Source organism: Citrus clementina, unplaced genomic scaffold (assembly GCF_000493195.1).
Source record: "Citrus clementina cultivar Clemenules unplaced genomic scaffold, Citrus_clementina_v1.0 scaffold_7, whole genome shotgun sequence".
NCBI lineage: Eukaryota > Viridiplantae > Streptophyta > Magnoliopsida > Sapindales > Rutaceae > Citrus > Citrus x clementina.
In genome coordinates this window covers 1,870,946-1,887,925 of record NW_006262075.1, presented here as the reverse complement: position 1 = coordinate 1,887,925, position 16,980 = coordinate 1,870,946, and the positions used below count along the sequence as shown (strand labels likewise).

The 16,980-nt window shown below is 36.2% G+C and overlaps 3 protein-coding genes across 4 annotated transcripts; 2 read left to right on the top strand and 1 right to left on the bottom strand.

The window, feature by feature from the left end:
- Window positions 1-5,216: 5,216 nt before the first annotated feature.
- LOC18037396 (tubby-like F-box protein 5) lies at window positions 5,217-7,598 on the bottom strand. The gene is made up of 4 exons (XM_006425594.2): window positions 6,712-7,598; window positions 6,536-6,623; window positions 6,212-6,341; window positions 5,217-6,119 (listed from the first exon to the last, which is right to left on the bottom strand). The coding sequence occupies exons 1-4, from the start codon at window positions 7,066-7,068 to the stop codon at window positions 5,447-5,449; spliced, it is 1,248 nt and encodes a 415-aa protein (XP_006425657.1). The 5' UTR covers window positions 7,069-7,598; the 3' UTR covers window positions 5,217-5,446.
- A 3,246-nt stretch (window positions 7,599-10,844) lies between these two features.
- Window positions 10,845-13,349, top strand: LOC18037393 (laccase-11). The gene is made up of 6 exons (XM_006425593.2): window positions 10,845-11,055; window positions 11,156-11,307; window positions 11,432-11,676; window positions 11,781-11,909; window positions 12,049-12,972; window positions 13,053-13,349. The coding sequence occupies exons 1-6, from the start codon at window positions 10,936-10,938 to the stop codon at window positions 13,181-13,183; spliced, it is 1,701 nt and encodes a 566-aa protein (XP_006425656.2). The 5' UTR covers window positions 10,845-10,935; the 3' UTR covers window positions 13,184-13,349.
- Window positions 13,350-13,626: 277 nt separating this feature from the next.
- Window positions 13,627-16,975, top strand: LOC18037386 (putative glucose-6-phosphate 1-epimerase). 2 transcript variants are annotated; one of them, XM_006425592.2, is made up of 10 exons: window positions 13,627-13,746; window positions 13,854-13,961; window positions 14,074-14,187; window positions 14,379-14,430; window positions 14,864-15,001; window positions 15,249-15,347; window positions 15,874-15,971; window positions 16,108-16,215; window positions 16,316-16,397; window positions 16,704-16,975. In XM_006425592.2, the coding sequence occupies exons 1-10, from the start codon at window positions 13,673-13,675 to the stop codon at window positions 16,767-16,769; spliced, it is 939 nt and encodes a 312-aa protein (XP_006425655.1). In that variant the 5' UTR covers window positions 13,627-13,672; the 3' UTR covers window positions 16,770-16,975. The 2 variants fall into 2 exon arrangements, with proteins under 2 accessions (XP_006425655.1, XP_024036773.1); XM_024181005.1 differs by lacking the exon at window positions 14,864-15,001.
- The last annotated feature ends 5 nt before the right edge of the window (window positions 16,976-16,980 follow it).

Sequence of the window (16,980 nt, the reverse complement as noted above, 5' to 3'; positions counted from 1 at the left end):
TGTCCCACTTGCCTGTCTCACTAAATTTCATATATGTTTCGAAAGCCATAACTTGAGCTATATATGTTCGTTTTAGGCGTATAATATACCGTTTCGAAGCTTACGACGAGACAAATCAAATCCAAAATCATGTACTCCATAAAATCCGTGGGTTTATGCGCGACAAGCAATGGAACAGGTGCCATGGCTTTGTAAATTTGAAAAAGTGGCATGGCTTTGTAAATTTGATGAAAGTGATGAGGGTAATGTAGTCCAAACATAAGGTGTTTGGCTAGTTATGATAGAAAAAACTTTGGGGGGTTAAAGTTGAAAAACGTAAAAGTTTTATGGCTAATTTTGTAAATTTCCCATTAAACTGCACGGCCTTATAGTATGTATTAACCCACTCAGCTTAACAGTGTGTGTATGTATATGTATGTATGCATTTATTACATATCGGTTCTCTACTGGGGTGTGGGTGTGGCTGGGAGGCCGACAGTGCGTTCAGGCTATTCCACTTGATCATTTTTCATTGATTGTGCGAATGTGGTCTTTGTGAGCTGGCTCGGCAATGATATTGATATATAAACTAACACCATGGAATAGGGAACATGTTGAATCTTGAATTAGTGCAAAGCGCTGAAATGCTACATTGGAACATTCGTCAGTGAAAAATTTTCACACAATTTTCATCTTCATGAATACTATATATATGCTATTTGAGAATGTATTACTCTGCTTCAGAAGAAGTTCAGGTTGTTTAATGAATTCTCCTTGCAACTGTTCTTTCAAGTTTTTTTTTTTTTTTTGATATTATATGAGACATGTATCGCTACTTTTTAGATTTGGAGTTGAGCCATATGGCGTAATAATTTCCAAGTAGTTTTACAACCATTTAGTACAGTTCAAATTTTCGTTCACCACTCCAAATTTTATTAACCTTTTAACTGATATTTGGTCTGGCTTGGCTTGCAAATTAAAACTATGCTACCTGAATATCATTTGTTCATGATAGTTAGCACGTATTAATAACACAAAATCGAGGTCTCAAGTTGCCTGCAAACCACGCTCAATAACATACAATCATAGTATCATATTTGTTATATGGATTAAAATCATAATCCAGTTGAGTATATGATATTAAAGGTTCACTCTCAACATACAGTAGGATCTTGATAAACTAATAGCATTGGGGCCATGAAAAATGTATTAATTTAGCGAAGATCAATATATTAATAAATTAATAAAATATTAATTAATGAAAATTCCTTAATTTAATTTAGAAAATATGATCATGTTTATAATTTTTTAACCTTGATTTGGTATTTGTTATGTTTTATTTGAATAACAATTAGTTGGCATATATTACTAGTAATTAGATTATTGTAGAGAATTATTTTCTAAATTAAAGACGACATATGGAGCTCGTCTTGCAATTGTCTTGAAATAACGATGTAAATTATAATTTTGCATTAAAAATGAGTTAGAGATGAGACTCAATTCTAAATCAATTTATAGCAGTAGAAAACAATATTAGAACATATCTTACAAAAGCAACATGCAAATCATGGATTTAATTTTAAATTAGATAATTATTAATTTATATAGTAAGTAGGTCCTATAGTAAATTATGATTTTTTTTAAAAAAAATACATTATCTTATAAATTTATTGAATTATTTATTTATCATGTTGGCCTCAAGTCGTATGACCGACAAAAATTAATATTTAATCGAAGTTATTAATTTATCGAGTGTTAATTGATCGAAATTAATTCTAATGTATATGAGAACCCAAAAAAGATGGAGTTAAAAAAGAGTACTAGGAAATCCGGCAACTCTATATGGCGAAAAACCCTAAAATAACCTAACCAGTAAAAATTCAAATTGATCCTTCAATGCGTTGATCTCCATGTATGATGAAATTGTCCATACAATTTGGTAGTTGAAACGTGACTCGTGTATCATCATTGTTGCTTGGAATATATATATCCAAATGCAAAATTTTCTTATAAATATGATTCCAAAATATTATGTGTTAATTCACGTGATCCTCTTTATGATTGTCGCCAAGGTGGATTTTTTCAATAAAGACATGTTGTTCACATCCTTTCCAATGATTCGAGCATGGAATTGTTAATTGTTAAGATTCAAGTGCAACTGTGCAGCTAAGAATTTTGCTATTATGGGATCCATTACCAAAGCCAAAAAGGGTATATCACTGAATTTTTTTGTTTTGGCCTGATATCTAAATTCTCCAACGCTGAACTTACAAATTAATGCTATAGTTTTACCAATCCTTTAAATTAAACATTTCGGTGAAATTAAAAAAAAACAAAAAAAAAAAACAAAGTGATCAAAGCAGCTTAAATATATTGACAGTTAAATCCATCTTTTTATGTTGAGATAAATGTAAATATTTATCTCACACATTTTTTAATATAAATATTTCTTATATTTTTTTAATGTAGATTAACAGAAAGCTATCAATTGCATTTTCAATTGTGACGGAACCCCCTAAAGTAAAATGCATAAAATACACTATGAAAATGGTAACTTTCTGCTTACGCCCAAATTTTTTTGACAAATTATGCGGTGCACCCACAGCTTTCATTATGCATCACCTCACACATAAATCATCAAATTCTACCGTTAATCATCAAACTCTATTCTGCTTTCCGATGGCAGTGCTTTCGGGGAGTTCTTTAATATAATTGTGGGCTTCAGATGGGGTGGTGGGCAGCCACTCTTGGCTAGTATTCAGTTCCCAGAAGAAAGTTAAGTTGCAACTTGCAAGTATGTAATGGTTTTTTTTTTGGGGCCGCAGAGTTTTGTGGGTTGATTCTGAATTATGGGATTTGTTCTGCGTTGAAAATAGTTGTGCTTTTTGTGGATTTTAAGTTCCCAAGATTAGTTATATACATACAGGAATAGGGTCTTAATTTGAGTTTTACTGAATTTTTAAAGATTTTTTGTTATATATTTTTTAGTGATAAAGTATGAATAAAATTTATTTTTTAAAATTTTTTTCCTAACTACCAAATAACATATGATTTATTTGCTCAAAACATAATTAGATAAAGAAAGAATCACATTTTATACATATGGCCAGCAGCTAGAAAAATAAATTTAATAGAGCCATACCCCTAGTAAAATATCTATTTGAGCTGGTGATGGCTTCCACACCTCGAAGGTTTTTACTTTAATTTAGCGGAAGAATTTTCATTAATAAATAACGAATCAGAGTACTCTGTGTTTGGTTGATTTTAGTGTGCCCTTGAAATTGTTATTAGGAGATAAAAAAACTGTGGAACGCGGCAATGATCCTATTCCTAGGTAAGTAGTGAGTACATTTTTTTTTTTTTCCCCTCTTCTACTGTGCCGTTGTTCCTTGTAAGTAATAGTCCAATATTGGTCTTGCTGTATTTGCATCGTAATATATTTCCATGCAATGTGCTTTGCTGTGTCATTGCCTTTGTGCACAAATATTTGATACTTGACTAACTGGGAGACACACAAGGAGATCGAAGCTTATACTTAATGAATGGTGGTTAAGTTCACTGTTCTAAACCTTTTTGCCATTGTTAACTTCAATCTTTTTCACAAAGGGACCGTGGTCTTATTATTCTTCTTACATGAAAAGAAGTGGAATTGTTTCAAAGCCAATATTCAGTTTAATAATCTTTTCATTCGAACTGTTGGTTGCTTGTTCGTAGCTCTATGCATAATCAATTGTAAGTTTAGAATTAGTAGTTATTTAAATTTATTAGATCCATCAATAGAATCAGGCAGAAAATAAGTATAGTTCTGACTGAGACCTATCACTTTGCTGCAGGAATATCCCACATCAACAATTTCAGTTTTCCTTAAAGTGAATTTATTACTTAACCCTACCGTGAGGCGAGAAACATGCTGTAGTGGAAGATCTATATTACCTTGTGGCATGCTGTGGGAAAGTTAAAGCTTGAAACCCAAAGTAATCAGATGATTTAAGATTTATGCCATGTTCTTCAAGGCATGTACTACTCTGGCGTTATGATGTTAAAAAGGATTTGAGTTTTGATATGTGTTTGTCAGTTTGTGTTGCTGTATTCAATTCGATGAGTCCTTGCTACAAATTTATTATCCGTAAAAAGACATAACAGAAGTCAAAGTAGCACCCACAACATCACGGTTTGTTTATACTCGCCTGTCGGGTCCATCTGGAGTCCAGTAATATGTTTTTTGAAAATGATATTATCATTTTATTTTGAATTCAGTGGCGATAGGTCGTGTGACCAGGAATGATTGGGGAGAGCATTGAGTAAGAGCTTCAGCATTAGATGTTGATTTATTGAGAGTACTTGATTAATGAAATTAGACAGAAGGTGATGATGCATGCAAGTTCAAGGCTTCAAATTAAACCGTTTGATTTGAATAAGTGAAGGGTTTCAAAGATGTTCAAATTTAATTAGACAGAAAGCTCGAATAATTGTGAACTTGAGTACGCATTTCTCATGTAAGATGGAAGACTGAAGACAAAGCTTCCAGGTTCCACCAATGTTGCTTTTGGTCCAATTTGGTAAACATCTGATGAGAAACTAAATTGGATCCAAAAAAGCCAACCCAGATGCTGATGAAGCTTAACTACAAGAATCCGGTTGTTGTCACCAGAAATGTTGTACCTCTGGAACAACTTTATTTGAGTGTCAACAGTAAATGCCAATACTCTCAACTGAGTTTGTCTGTCTCGCATGCTAAGATAATAGACTACATTATCAGGTCTCAACCATATCAGGAGAAATATCACTTGCAAATACTAGGTGCTTTTTTAACTTCCCCCAGAACCAATCACCACTAACCTCAATCAAACGAAGGGGAGGAAGCAAGTCTCAAATAAAACAATATTTACGTTGGCGGCTTAGCGTTGAATAAAAGCAGGCAAGCAACAATAGCCACAGACAAATTTGATTGCAGGTTGTTGAATGTTCACAGGAAAATACACTTCCATCGACAAGAATTCTAGAAACTAAAGCTTAAAGGTAATATCAGGCAATAAACATCAGGGTAGAGCATTCAGTGGAAACCTAGAAAGGCAGTATCAAAGGTGCATGTGCATCCTTGGATTTTAATTCCAGCCGAAAGTACAAACAAAAGTAAATCCATCCAATAGAGAAAGCTTAGCCTAATATGAGCGAGGAAGTAGAGCGTCGGACTTTAGTTAATTCCTAAACAAGAAGCCACTGCACAGCCATATAAATAAGATTAAACAAAACTTCTTATAATTTTGTTTTAATAATGCCATGATGATAGATACGAAATACAAGTTAAACTTTCCGAGCTGTAAGATTGGAACCAACCACAGTGTTAATATTAACTGGTAAATGACTATGGATGATCAGCTTCCACAAAGCCCATTAACAAACTAACAAAACTTGAGGAAGCAATTCGGTGAATGATGGCAACAAATGCCACCCTTCATGATTACCATTATTCACAGGCTGGTTTGGTGTCAAAGCTGCTGAGACAGATGGCAAAGGCCTGGAAGGCAGAGAGTGGGTAGTGATAATCCATAGTGAAGATATCTTTCCCGATCTTTCCAAATTGCAGAATTACCTTTTCTTGTTCTGCTAGAGGCACATTGTGAGATGGCTCAACAGCTGCCACAAGTTGGAAATTCTTAACAGAAGCCACTGTGACACGCCCTCGAAAATTTAGGCACCAACATTGTAGCTGCTCATGCCATCTTGGAGCCTTATTTTTAAGAGCCAGTGGCTGTGGAGAGCCTGGAGTTGATGCCAGTGACAGTGAGGGGCTTGGAGAGCTACTATAGGTGATTGGTTCCTTACCTTTCAAACTTGTGAAGGAGAAAAATTGCTCATCAAATGACTGTGCGAAAGATGTTGGTGTTGGGGCTGCCCCCCCTTCCTCAATGGAAGAGAAAGGAATAGTGGCCATGATGCAATTCATTCTCCTTGGTCCCCTAGTGCGGAGAACATTAAGCTCATAGGAGATGGAGCCTATTCTGTAGTTATATGCAGGTAATCTTGGAGACACCTGCTTAGAATGGAATCTGCGACTCATCCCACCGGTTGGCTGAATTGTCATATCACATGGAGGCTGGCTGTCATATATTGTGAACTTGGTACCCAGAAAGTTAGACCTGGCAAACATGTACCATTTAAGTTTTTGAGATACAGGATGGAGAAAGAAAAGTGAAGAGACATATTTAACAAATATTATAGCACCACTTGCCTCAATTTACCAACATATGAATTGCTCGCCCGAGAAAAATCATTGGCAGCTAAAGATATCACAAAGTCTGTGCATGTTGCTCTTCTAATCTTTCTGGCTGCTAACAACAATTTATCACTCCCATCCTCGGCTGTCAATTTAACATCACACCAATGAACACCTCTTACATAGTGAAATTTCAATCTCAATAATGCATATTGTCAAGCTGTTTAATCAGCCATTCTTCTAGAATAAAAGACAGGGGAGCAACACAGACAGAGAAGCAAACAAGAAAGCGAGCAATAATGGCCAAAAAATAGAAATTAAGTGAGCAAGACAACTTACAGGGCACCAGACCGAAGCACAAGTGATATGTAGAAGTTCCTCTATCCCTTCTGATAAAGCATTGTATGGGAGATTCGCGAGGACCAGGCTGTCCATAGTAGTGATGGAACCAGGTCAAACAACAAGCAACATGGTTAAGTCAAAACAACTGTAAAAAGAGAAACAAGAGAAACAACCTGCTTGAGTGAGATGGGAAATGTGAACCTTCCACATTGCTCAGGAGTTTGAACAATCTCCTTGGTAACTTCCCTCCAAGTCCTACAAACAGAAGCACAAAAAACAACCACAGCACGAGCCGGCCACGAAGTCTCACTCTCTTCTACTCTCCTAACAATGTCTAAAAGCAATTCAGGTGGTAGATTTGCCCACAGACTATGTTGACTTGAATCAGATGAGAGCAGTGTTTGATCAGGAGCTATATGAGTCTGTTTACGACTATGCCAATGCTTCCCTGCTGCCACCCCTCTCCTTGACTTACTCCCTATTCCATCTCTCATTTCCTTAAGCTCACGAACAATGCTTTTAAAGGACATCTTTCTTTATACAAGCATATCAAATTTGCCCTTTAATAAAAACAGGCTTTTTATCCAATTGGTTTCTGTCTTTTTTTACTAAAAAATAGGCTTTTATCTGAAGCAGGATGTGATCTCTCCTAACACCACTACAGACCCGATAATCAAATACTTGCCAAATAATCACTCATAAAACAAGAGCTTTGGAGCGATAAGACCATGGTAAAAATAATAACAGCAGAGATGAAGATGGAACAGAATCTTGATTACCTGCACAAAAAAGATCTTTCGAGTTCAAATCTGAGAAACTAAAGAACAAGTTCTGTTCTGTTCTGTTCCAGGAGCAATCTCAGGTCCAGACGCAAAATGGCATCGTCATTGTTCATTTTACGGAACCGTTTCCCACCACCGGCCACCACCTTCACCCAAACACCATCCCGCACCAATCCCCTCCCCTGTATTCTGCACCCTTTTCTCTCTCCCTTTAAAACGGATCCAAACTCACTTACCCTTCTTTTTTCTCATCACATTCTAACATTATCGTTTTTTTAATAATAATAATAATATTAGTAATAATTATTATTGGTGCGTCAAGTAAGTTAAGGAAGTAATATAATAAAATAACATTTTGTAAGAGATGCTGCGATATATAATTCTACTAATGGATAAAGTTCAGAGTCTGGTCGCTGTTTCGGTCGACCGCGTCGATTAAAACACACGTGGCATGGCATTTTCTTTCTTTCTTTCTTTCTATTTTTTTTTCCTTTTGATGTTTTGTTTCTATTCTGTATTACCATATACTAGTATACTACCATACAGAGTATACACTGATGATTTTATTGTAATTTACTGGTAAATGCTTTCTTTTTTCTGCAGTAATGAGAATGATGGCTCGAATAAAGTTGGGTGCGTGTGCATTAATGATTTTGACTCTTAAGGGAAAAGATCGCAGGTGCTGTTTCAAAAGTTTTCAGTTTTCACGTACTTTTGTAATAAACAGTAAAGCGAGTGCGTGATTGAAGCACAAGACTTTACCATGTAACAGCTATATAATCGACTATTATATATTCCACAGCTGGCTATTCTTTGATTAATTAATTGCTTCTGAGCTGAGCTGTACTATTAGTTCTGAACAACTGGCTAATAATTTTACCTGTTGCGACAATTTTAACTTAAATATTATCGGATAAGCAATTGTAATTATATATCAATTAAGTCAGATAATGGGTACTTTTGTGAAAAACACACTTGCTGGAATTGATCTTACAGGTCTTTTCACTTTTAGTGCTTTATTTTGTTGGTGGGTTGGAACTGATCTCAAAATGGGAACCACACGAACGATCGATCGAAACTGATCTCAAATGCTGTTTGTTTGAATTTATTTTCACCTAAGAAAGAAGAAGCCAAGTGTTAGGATCAAATCAAAGCAGAGCCACGTGATGAAATGAAATCACGTTCAGTGGTGCTGGAGGGTCGATTCCGATGTCAATTGAAGCCAGCGAGAGTGTAGGGGCTGGCATCGGCAGCATATGGCCCGGTTAAGCGAATTGAGTTTGAGTGAATGCAGATGGCAACGTGTACATTTTGTTGTTTTGTTCCTCTTCAGAATTTCATTTTAATTTAAGTGGACCACATTTGCACACGCGGCAACGTTCTCTCCTTACAAGGTTCTTGAATCTTTAATTTTTTTTGGGCAAATTAAACATATAAAATGCACATCAATTTCGATTTTGGTGTCACTTCTATCGAGAAATAATCAACCCAACTTCAATATTTACAGTTGAGAACGAAGATGAAATGTTAGATGAAGAACTAGAACCAATAATATAATATGTGAACACACATGTACATTAGTCGTAAAACTAGTTAGAAGCAAAGGAATATTGATTTGATCGAAGTTCAAACCCAGGTAGGTCGCCTTGACTGGTTGATGGGCTCATTGTGGAACCCATGTCTAAGCTAATTAAATGATCTCCTTGTGTCAATTTTAACAAAGATGAACAATAGCAGTTGGATGATGGGGACGAGTCATCTTAACGACAAGGTTGGGCAGCCATCCCCTCTAGTCTTGGCGTCTTGCCACGCCAGTAGACACATGACTATCGCCATTTGCTGACCCTTTTTCCCAGAAAGGTATCTACGAGCTTCCATATGATTTGTGCACATATCAATTGGGAGGGATATCACTGTCGTGTTCAAGTTATGATAAAAAAATTTGTCTTTTAAAGATTGTTTTAAAAAATTTCAAAAATTCACAAAAAAACAAATGATTTTGTCATCTTTTTATTCACTTACCATTTTCTGTTGATGTACTTATATTTATCGGATTCAAAAACATAGCATGTATAAGTTAGAGATATTCTCTCCTGCGGGACATTCGTAAAAGAAAATTTTCAAATACATTATAATAACATGTTTAATCTTCAAAAACAAAATTTAAATTATCAATTTCCATGCGTATGCAGCAAATACCATGTCCAAATGTCCAACTCATTAAGATTATGACTAAATGATTGATGAAAAACAAAGTATAATTTTCTTTTCCCTTAATCAATGTAGTAATTATTAATGTTTAAATTTTGTTCTTCTTGTTTTAATTACATTTGATTTTCTTTGTACATGTACAACTTTTGCAATTTGCACCCATGTCGACGACTTTTGTTGTTCTTTTTGACTTATTTACTGCGAATAAACACAAAAGCACATATACTTGTATCAAAAATCAAGTTAATTTCCTTATTCCTAGAATAAAGGAATCCAAGATCGCGTTCTCTAAACATTTCCAAATGAAAAAGTGTGGAAACAATCATTACTGTTTCGCATTCTTTTAGCAGAAATTGGTCAAATTATGTTGGCTCTTCGCTTAATTGGTAGCAGTTTTGTTTGCTTTGTACTCCTTTGATTTCGTCTTTTAATTCTCAATTACAGAAAAGAAAACAAAGCGTCAGCATGTGGATTAATAACAGCCTGATTTGGTGCATGCTATAACCATATTAAATTTGAACTTGGTTCTAATGTTACTTTATTTTTTATATACAATTAATTAAGCCTGGAATTGAACATAGGCTGTAGTAATTCACTTGTTTCTTTAAGGTTGGTACTTGTCTCCTAAACGTCTTGGCAGAAGCAAAATAGGATGGGAGGTTTAACTGCAAAGCATCTTATTAACAAGGACTGGGACTGGGAGTCCGTCCCTAAATAAGCAAAACGTACAAAGAAATGACTCACAGTCACAGGCTTAGAAGGAAGCTCTCCTCAGTCCCGTCTCCCGAATTAATAATTTTATGTAGAGTTCAAAACCATGGCCAAACCCAAAAGTTACGCTTTATGATATTTAATAATTTGCCAAGGATTTTGAGCAGGCGACTGGGAAATCCCATTTGAGACTTGAGAGTGACATATGACCAACTGCAGTAACAAATTTAAACAAACAGTTCTTATTGGACAGACACCATGCAAATGCGATTCGATGACTTACTTTATCTTGGATGCTAAAAACAATTACTCCTTGCCTTAGTAATGTTAACATATTTATATAAAGCTGATCCTTTTCCTTAACGGTAAAGTTTTAGACTTTTAGTAATGTTTTTTGCTGTAAGGTTGGCCTTATGTAGCTTTCATGCCCAAAATTATTGTCATTCTGGCCTGATGGTAATTTCGGGATACATGCTTCATTTTGGCATTAGCAAATAGCAATCCCAGCCTCTACGTCAGTCAATGGCCAACTTCAAGTCTTTTAGTATATTGCTTACAAGGATTCATCATCCTTACCTAATTATCCCTGTAACAAACTTGTACTCCTCCTTACATATATATAAATTCTCCATCTTTGCCTTGTTTGTGTCATCCAACCATCCACACAAGCATAGACATCTTTATATAGGCAAAATGAAAATGGCCAGCCGAAACTGTAGCAATTTCTTTTCTGGGTTAACATGCTTTCTCTTTCTGCTACTTGGACTTCTTTCTTTCCCAGCTGAAGCTGCCATAAAGAAGTACCAGTTCGATGTGAGTTATACAAAATCGACATGCCCAATTTCGGTTTGTTCGACAATTATATATTGGTGATATTTGATCTTGACATTAGTACTACTTTTAATTTCCTCAGGTTCAAGTGAAGAATGTTAGCAGACTATGCCATGCAAAACCGATTGTAACTGTAAATGGGAGGTTCCCTGGTCCTACCATTTACGTAAGAGAGGGAGACAGAGTTCTTGTCAACGTCACAAACCATGCACAATATAACATGTCAATTCATTGGTAAGACCTTAACTACTGTATTAATTACAGACGGATAAGAGATGCAAAAATTAACATAAAAATTAGTTTTGAGATTTCTTAATTATATGATCAACTTTAATTTGTGATTTTTTTTCCCCTTAAGGCATGGACTGAAGCAATATCGCAACGGTTGGGCAGATGGACCAGCTTATATAACTCAATGTCCTATCAAGACTGGAAATAGCTACACTTATGACTTCAATGTAACAGGGCAAAGAGGAACATTGTGGTGGCATGCACACATTTTTTGGTTAAGGGCTACTGTGTATGGTGCAATTGTCATCATGCCAAAACCAGGGAGCCCCTTTCCCTTCCCACAGCCAAACAGAGAAGAGGTCATTCTACTAGGTGGGTCGTCTGATTAAACGTAACTTAGTCTCGTTTTTCAATTAGATGGCCTTGCAACTTTGTCTTTGAGAGCCGCAGGTTGCTTCAAATTTCAAATTTTGTAGGAGAATGGTGGCACACTGATGTTGAAGAGGTCGAAAAGCAAGGCCAGAAAATGGGTTTGCCACCGAACATGTCAGATGCACACACAATCAACGGGAAGCCAGGGCCCCTCTTTCCATGTTCTGAGAAACGTACGTAAGCTATCAAAATTACTTGAGAAAACTTCAAGTCTTGGCATAGATATAATATATAGTAACCTTCTGAAAAATTCATTTGGTTTCTTAGCCCTTAATCCAACATATATAATCAATTCTGCTCCTTTCTATTTAGATACTTTCGCAATGGAAGTGGAATCAGGAAAGACATATCTACTGAGGATCATCAACGCTGCCCTGAACGACGAGTTGTTCTTTGCCATAGCCGGTCACAACTTCACCGTCGTTGAAGTGGATGCAGTATATACAAAGCCATTCACCACTGAGGCTATTCTAATTGCACCAGGCCAGACCACTAACGTTCTCGTTCAAGCCAACCAAAAACCAGGCAGATATTTCATGGCTGCCAGGCCTTTCAATGACGCTCCAATTCCCGTGGACAATAAGACAGCTACAGGAATTCTCCAATACAAAGGCATCCCAAACTCTCTTCTCCCGACACTTGCCCAATTACCTGCATCAAATGACTCAGAATTTGCCTTGAACTACAACAAGAAACTGAGAAGCCTAAACTCTCCAAAATTCCCCGCAGATGTTCCACAGAAAGTTGATCGAAAACTCTTTTACACTATAGGTTTTGGAAAAGATTCATGCCCTACTTGCGTGAATGGAACCAGACTGTTAGCTACCTTGAATAATATCTCGTTCGTGATGCCACAAACTGCTCTTCTCCAAGCTCACTACTTCAATCTCAAGGGAGTTTTCAAGGCAGATTTTCCTGACAAGCCTCCGAAGCCCTTTAACTATACCGGGGCACCACTTACGGCCAGTCTTGGAACATCCCGAGCCACAAGGCTGAGCAAGATTGCGTTCAATTCTACAATTGAGTTGGTGCTGCAAGACACTAATTTGCTAACGGTTGAGTCACATCCATTTCATCTCCACGGCTACAACTTCTTTGTTGTCGGAACCGGCATCGGGAACTTTGATCCTGTCAAATATCCGGCTAACTATAACTTGGTTGATCCCATTGAGAGAAACACTGCTGCTGTGCCCACCGGGGGTTGGACTGCCATTCGTTTCAGAGCTGATAATCCAGGCATACACCCATCTTTTCTAAACTTTAGTGATTCACACACACACACAAAAAAAAACTAACGGTTTAATTTGATTGTGTAGGTGTTTGGTTCATGCATTGCCATTTGGAGCTCCATACCGGTTGGGGATTGAAAACGGCATTCGCGGTGGAAGATGGGCCAGGCCCAGACCAATCTGTTCTGCCTCCACCAACGGATCTTCCGCCTTGCTAGATTTTTCCAAGTTAAAATAAAAATTGCAAGTCACTTTGTGCGTGTCAAAATTCAACATGTTGAAAGAGTTTGCTGTGAGTGTGAGGATACACTACTAGTCTACCAATTGTACAAAGTACAATACTGTTTGACTTTGAGAATCAAAAAATGTAATTAATGACTTGAATTCCACCCAATGTACAATAAGTTGTTGTTTGCATTCTTCATTTCAATTTACATACAATTTGGAAATGAATCTAATGACAGTATTTTGTATTCTTAATCATGCACATCCATCAAGGGATCAGCCTCTTTTTTCTTTTTTCTTTTTTTTTTTAAATAGTTATTAACAGAAAGTAGAAAATGAAATTTAAAAACGTATATGGACCATGGGCCTCGATAGGCCCAGCCCTTAGAAGCAAATGCATACAAATATAAGACAATAACGACCATATAACCAAGAAAATAGCCGATCGTTAAGTTGAAGCGCCAGAATCAATCGAATTTTTAATGGCAACGGCTTCAATGCCCTTTTCGCTCCCCAGCCTAAACTACCGGGCTGTACGAGTAGGACGAGTCAATCGGTGAGTCTCCCGCGCAATTGATGCATTTTCATTTCTGTTTTTTTTTTCCAATTAAAAATATTCATGTGCATAGCAGAATTATTGTCTTAGTTAAATATTTGTGGCAGAAAACAAGGTGTGGCCTTTGCAACAATGAATAAAGAAACTTTAGGAGTGCGAGTGACAGAAGGTGAAGGCAGTTTGCCCAAGGTTGTGCTTACTTCTGCTGGCGGTAGGTGAGTTATTAATGTAGCATCTTCTGTTTTAACTTCATTTGTTCTTTGATTAGCAATTTCTTTTCTTTTCTTTTTTCCTTTTTAAATGTTTCTGTTATTGAATTGATGGCAGTGAAGCTGAGCTATATCTGTTTGGAGGATGTGTTACATCGTGGAAAGCTTCTAATGACAAAGATCTCCTTTTTGTTAGACCTGATGCTGTTTTTAACAAGAAAAAACCTATCAGGTGTTCCTTTTTTTTCCCTCCTCCCCATAATTTTCTGTTTTAATTCAGTAACTAATAATGTTATCTTTGTTCAAATAAATCTTTTGATCAGTGTTATATGGAATTGGTTTTTTTATTTTGGGAATTGCTTTTAATATTTTTGTAAATAAAGATTAGTCCGGGATACTGATTATATATCTCCATTGGGTTAGTGGAGGAGTTCCACATTGCTTCCCACAGTTTGGACCTGGCCCAATGCAGCAGGTATTGCTATCTATCATTTGTACGCTGTTCATCAATAATGTCCTTTTTAGCAGTGATTCTCAGAAAGCAAGTAGGTTCATAATGCCAAAACTTGTTCTCCGGCCAAGGGCTATAGTTGAAACCAAGTGCTAGTATTCTCAGAGTTGTGATATAGCTTCACGTGTTGGTAAATACATTAATGCAGTGTGCTAATGCGGTTACTGCCACCAGTATGGTTTTCTTGAGGTGCACCACTGTTTGCAAATTGCAAGTCTTGTAAGTGGTAGAATCAATGACGTAGATAAAAGTGGAAGATGATTTGTATTTGCTTCCTCTTTGGTCTACACCTGTCCAAGAGAGATGAACACTTCGATAATAACTAGTATATGAGTTGTTTATTTATTTTAGCTTCACAGTATTGATTGAAATTCTGAGATGTTTATGCAAATGACAGCATGGATTTGCAAGGAATATGGATTGGTCCATTCTTGACTCAGAAAATGTGGAAGGAAATCCTGTTATAACTCTGGAGCTAAAGGATGGTCCTTACAGTCGTGCCATGTGGGATTTCAGTTTTCGAGCTTTATTCAAGGTTGATTTAATCATTTTTCTCAAATAAGCAATATTCGGTTAGTGGCGCTCAGAAATTAGTCAGCTTGATATTACCACACTTGCTGTCTTTTATTTCTTTTCCCCCACTATACATAGAGGATTTGTAACTTGTATCTTTTATATTTCTAAACATTGTATGGTGTCAACTTCTTGCTAATAGTTATTTTCACTTTACACATATTGAGTTTGCTTATAATTCAAACTTATATTCTATTAATATTTTTCAGGTCATTCTAAATACCAAGAGTATTTCTACAGAGTTGACCATCACAAACACAGACAACAAGCCATTTTCGTTTAGTTCTGCTTTGCACACATACTTCAGGGTAAGCTAAAAGTCTATGGTTGATCCACTTTTATTTATTATGTCCTTGAATGCATTTTATCATTAAAGTACCATTTCTTTAGTCCTTGAATGCATTATGTTGTTTAAGTCCCAGAGGCCAAAAGTATGTGCATGAAGATCCATGCTTCTTTCGATTACAATATTTGTATTTGCAATAATGATAAATGTGGGATCTGGAAGTAGAGTGCAACCTCCTTTTGGCTGCATCTATAGAAGTTTTATCTAAAATGAAGAATCAATATGTGGTTGAAGATTATTATTTAAAAGCAGGGAAAGAACTAAAGACTTTTTGCTTTCTATGGATTGATTGGATAACATCAATGATTTGTTAGAAGAAATTAAGCCATTTAAAAGGCATTGCATGTCGCAGAAAAAGATCGGGGCCAATCACTTTCATTCGTTTACTACAAAAGGAAAATAAATTGGAAACAATACTGAGTTTCAATAGATGTGTGAAATATTACACTACAATTACCTGGTTTATGAAATCAAACATTATCATGCAGGCTTCTGTCACAGGAGCATCTGTGAAAGGTTTGAAAGGTTGCAAAACTTTAAATAAAGACCCAGATCCTAAAAATCCAATGGAGGGAAAGGAGGAAAGGTGGGTAATACATTTTTATTGTTAACCGTGGATAAAAATGATTTTTACCTTTTATGTATTGGACGAAATGTGAGTGACTGGTACCTTTGCAGATACTAATCTATAAGAAGCACTAACTGCTCCATTAACAATTCAGGGATAGGGTCACTTTTCCTGGATTTGTAGATTGCATTTACCTTGATGCCCCGAGTGTGGTACACCTTGACAATGGCTTGGGTGATACAATAACTATCCGCAATACAAAGTACATGAGTTTGAAACCCCATTTTATGATTTGATAAGATTATGGTTTTTTTGTTTATCTGTTTCTAATTTCTGTTCTCTTATACTTTGTGTATTTGCAGTTGGTCAGATGCTGTTTTATGGAACCCACATCTGCAGATGGAAGCATGCTACAAAGATTTTGTTTGCGTTGAAAATGCTAAGGTATTAAATGCTTGCTTTCTTCACAGTTAACTGTCTAAATTTAATGGAAGCTGATTTGCCTTGTGCTATCTCATGTCTATTGCTGATTCCACTTTGGTGAGCAAACTGCTCATGGACTATTCAGCCATGAGAAACTATATCAAATACTGTCAATGGCCTCTTTACATTTTACCAGAGAAGTGGATTGTTTTTTCAGCAGCTTTAGACATTCTTGCAGTGCAATGAGCCTAATTTAATTGTCCCTAGACTCTTTTTCTTCTCTCTTTGAAAAACTTAGTTTTGTTTATTTCTTTGGCTATACCCCAGATTGGAAAAGTCCAGCTAGAGCCAGAACAATCTTGGACGGCTAAGCAGCATCTCAGCATCAACTAAAGAATAGCCGTGTGCTTTCTGAATTTGTAGAAGGAATCCACCTTTATTTTTCTTTTCATTTTTTCAGTTTCCAAAAAATTTAACAAGCACTTGAATCATTAAAAGCTCAGTTAATAAAATGATTCCAAGTTATTGTATCTTTAACGTCGGCATAATGTATCCATATGAAAATGGATTCCGTAAGAAAAGTGTTCCTATTTTGAATAGATAA

Bases quoted from the DNA above. Each gene is read 5' to 3' on its own strand.
- LOC18037396 (XM_006425594.2), bottom strand. From the start codon at position 7,068: ATGTCCTTTAAAAGCATTGTTCGTGAGCTTAAGGAAATGAGAGATGGA. The intron at 6,624-6,711 runs GTTGTTTCTCTT...TACTATGGACAG, and splicing joins TTCCCATCTCACTCAAGCAG to CCTGGTCCTCGCGAATCTCC. The intron at 6,342-6,535 runs GTAAGTTGTCTT...TTAAATTGACAG, and splicing joins GTGCTTCGGTCTGGTGCCCT to CCGAGGATGGGAGTGATAAA.
- LOC18037393 (XM_006425593.2), top strand. From the start codon at position 10,936: ATGAAAATGGCCAGCCGAAACTGTAGCAATTTCTTTTCTGGGTTAACA. The intron at 11,677-11,780 runs GTGGGTCGTCTG...CAAATTTTGTAG, and splicing joins AGAAGAGGTCATTCTACTAG to GAGAATGGTGGCACACTGAT. The intron at 11,910-12,048 runs GTACGTAAGCTA...CTTTCTATTTAG, and splicing joins CTTTCCATGTTCTGAGAAAC to ATACTTTCGCAATGGAAGTG.
- LOC18037386 (XM_006425592.2), top strand. From the start codon at position 13,673: ATGGCAACGGCTTCAATGCCCTTTTCGCTCCCCAGCCTAAACTACCGG. The intron at 13,747-13,853 runs GTGAGTCTCCCG...TATTTGTGGCAG, and splicing joins CGAGTAGGACGAGTCAATCG to AAAACAAGGTGTGGCCTTTG. The intron at 15,348-15,873 runs GTAAGCTAAAAG...ATTATCATGCAG, and splicing joins CTTTGCACACATACTTCAGG to GCTTCTGTCACAGGAGCATC.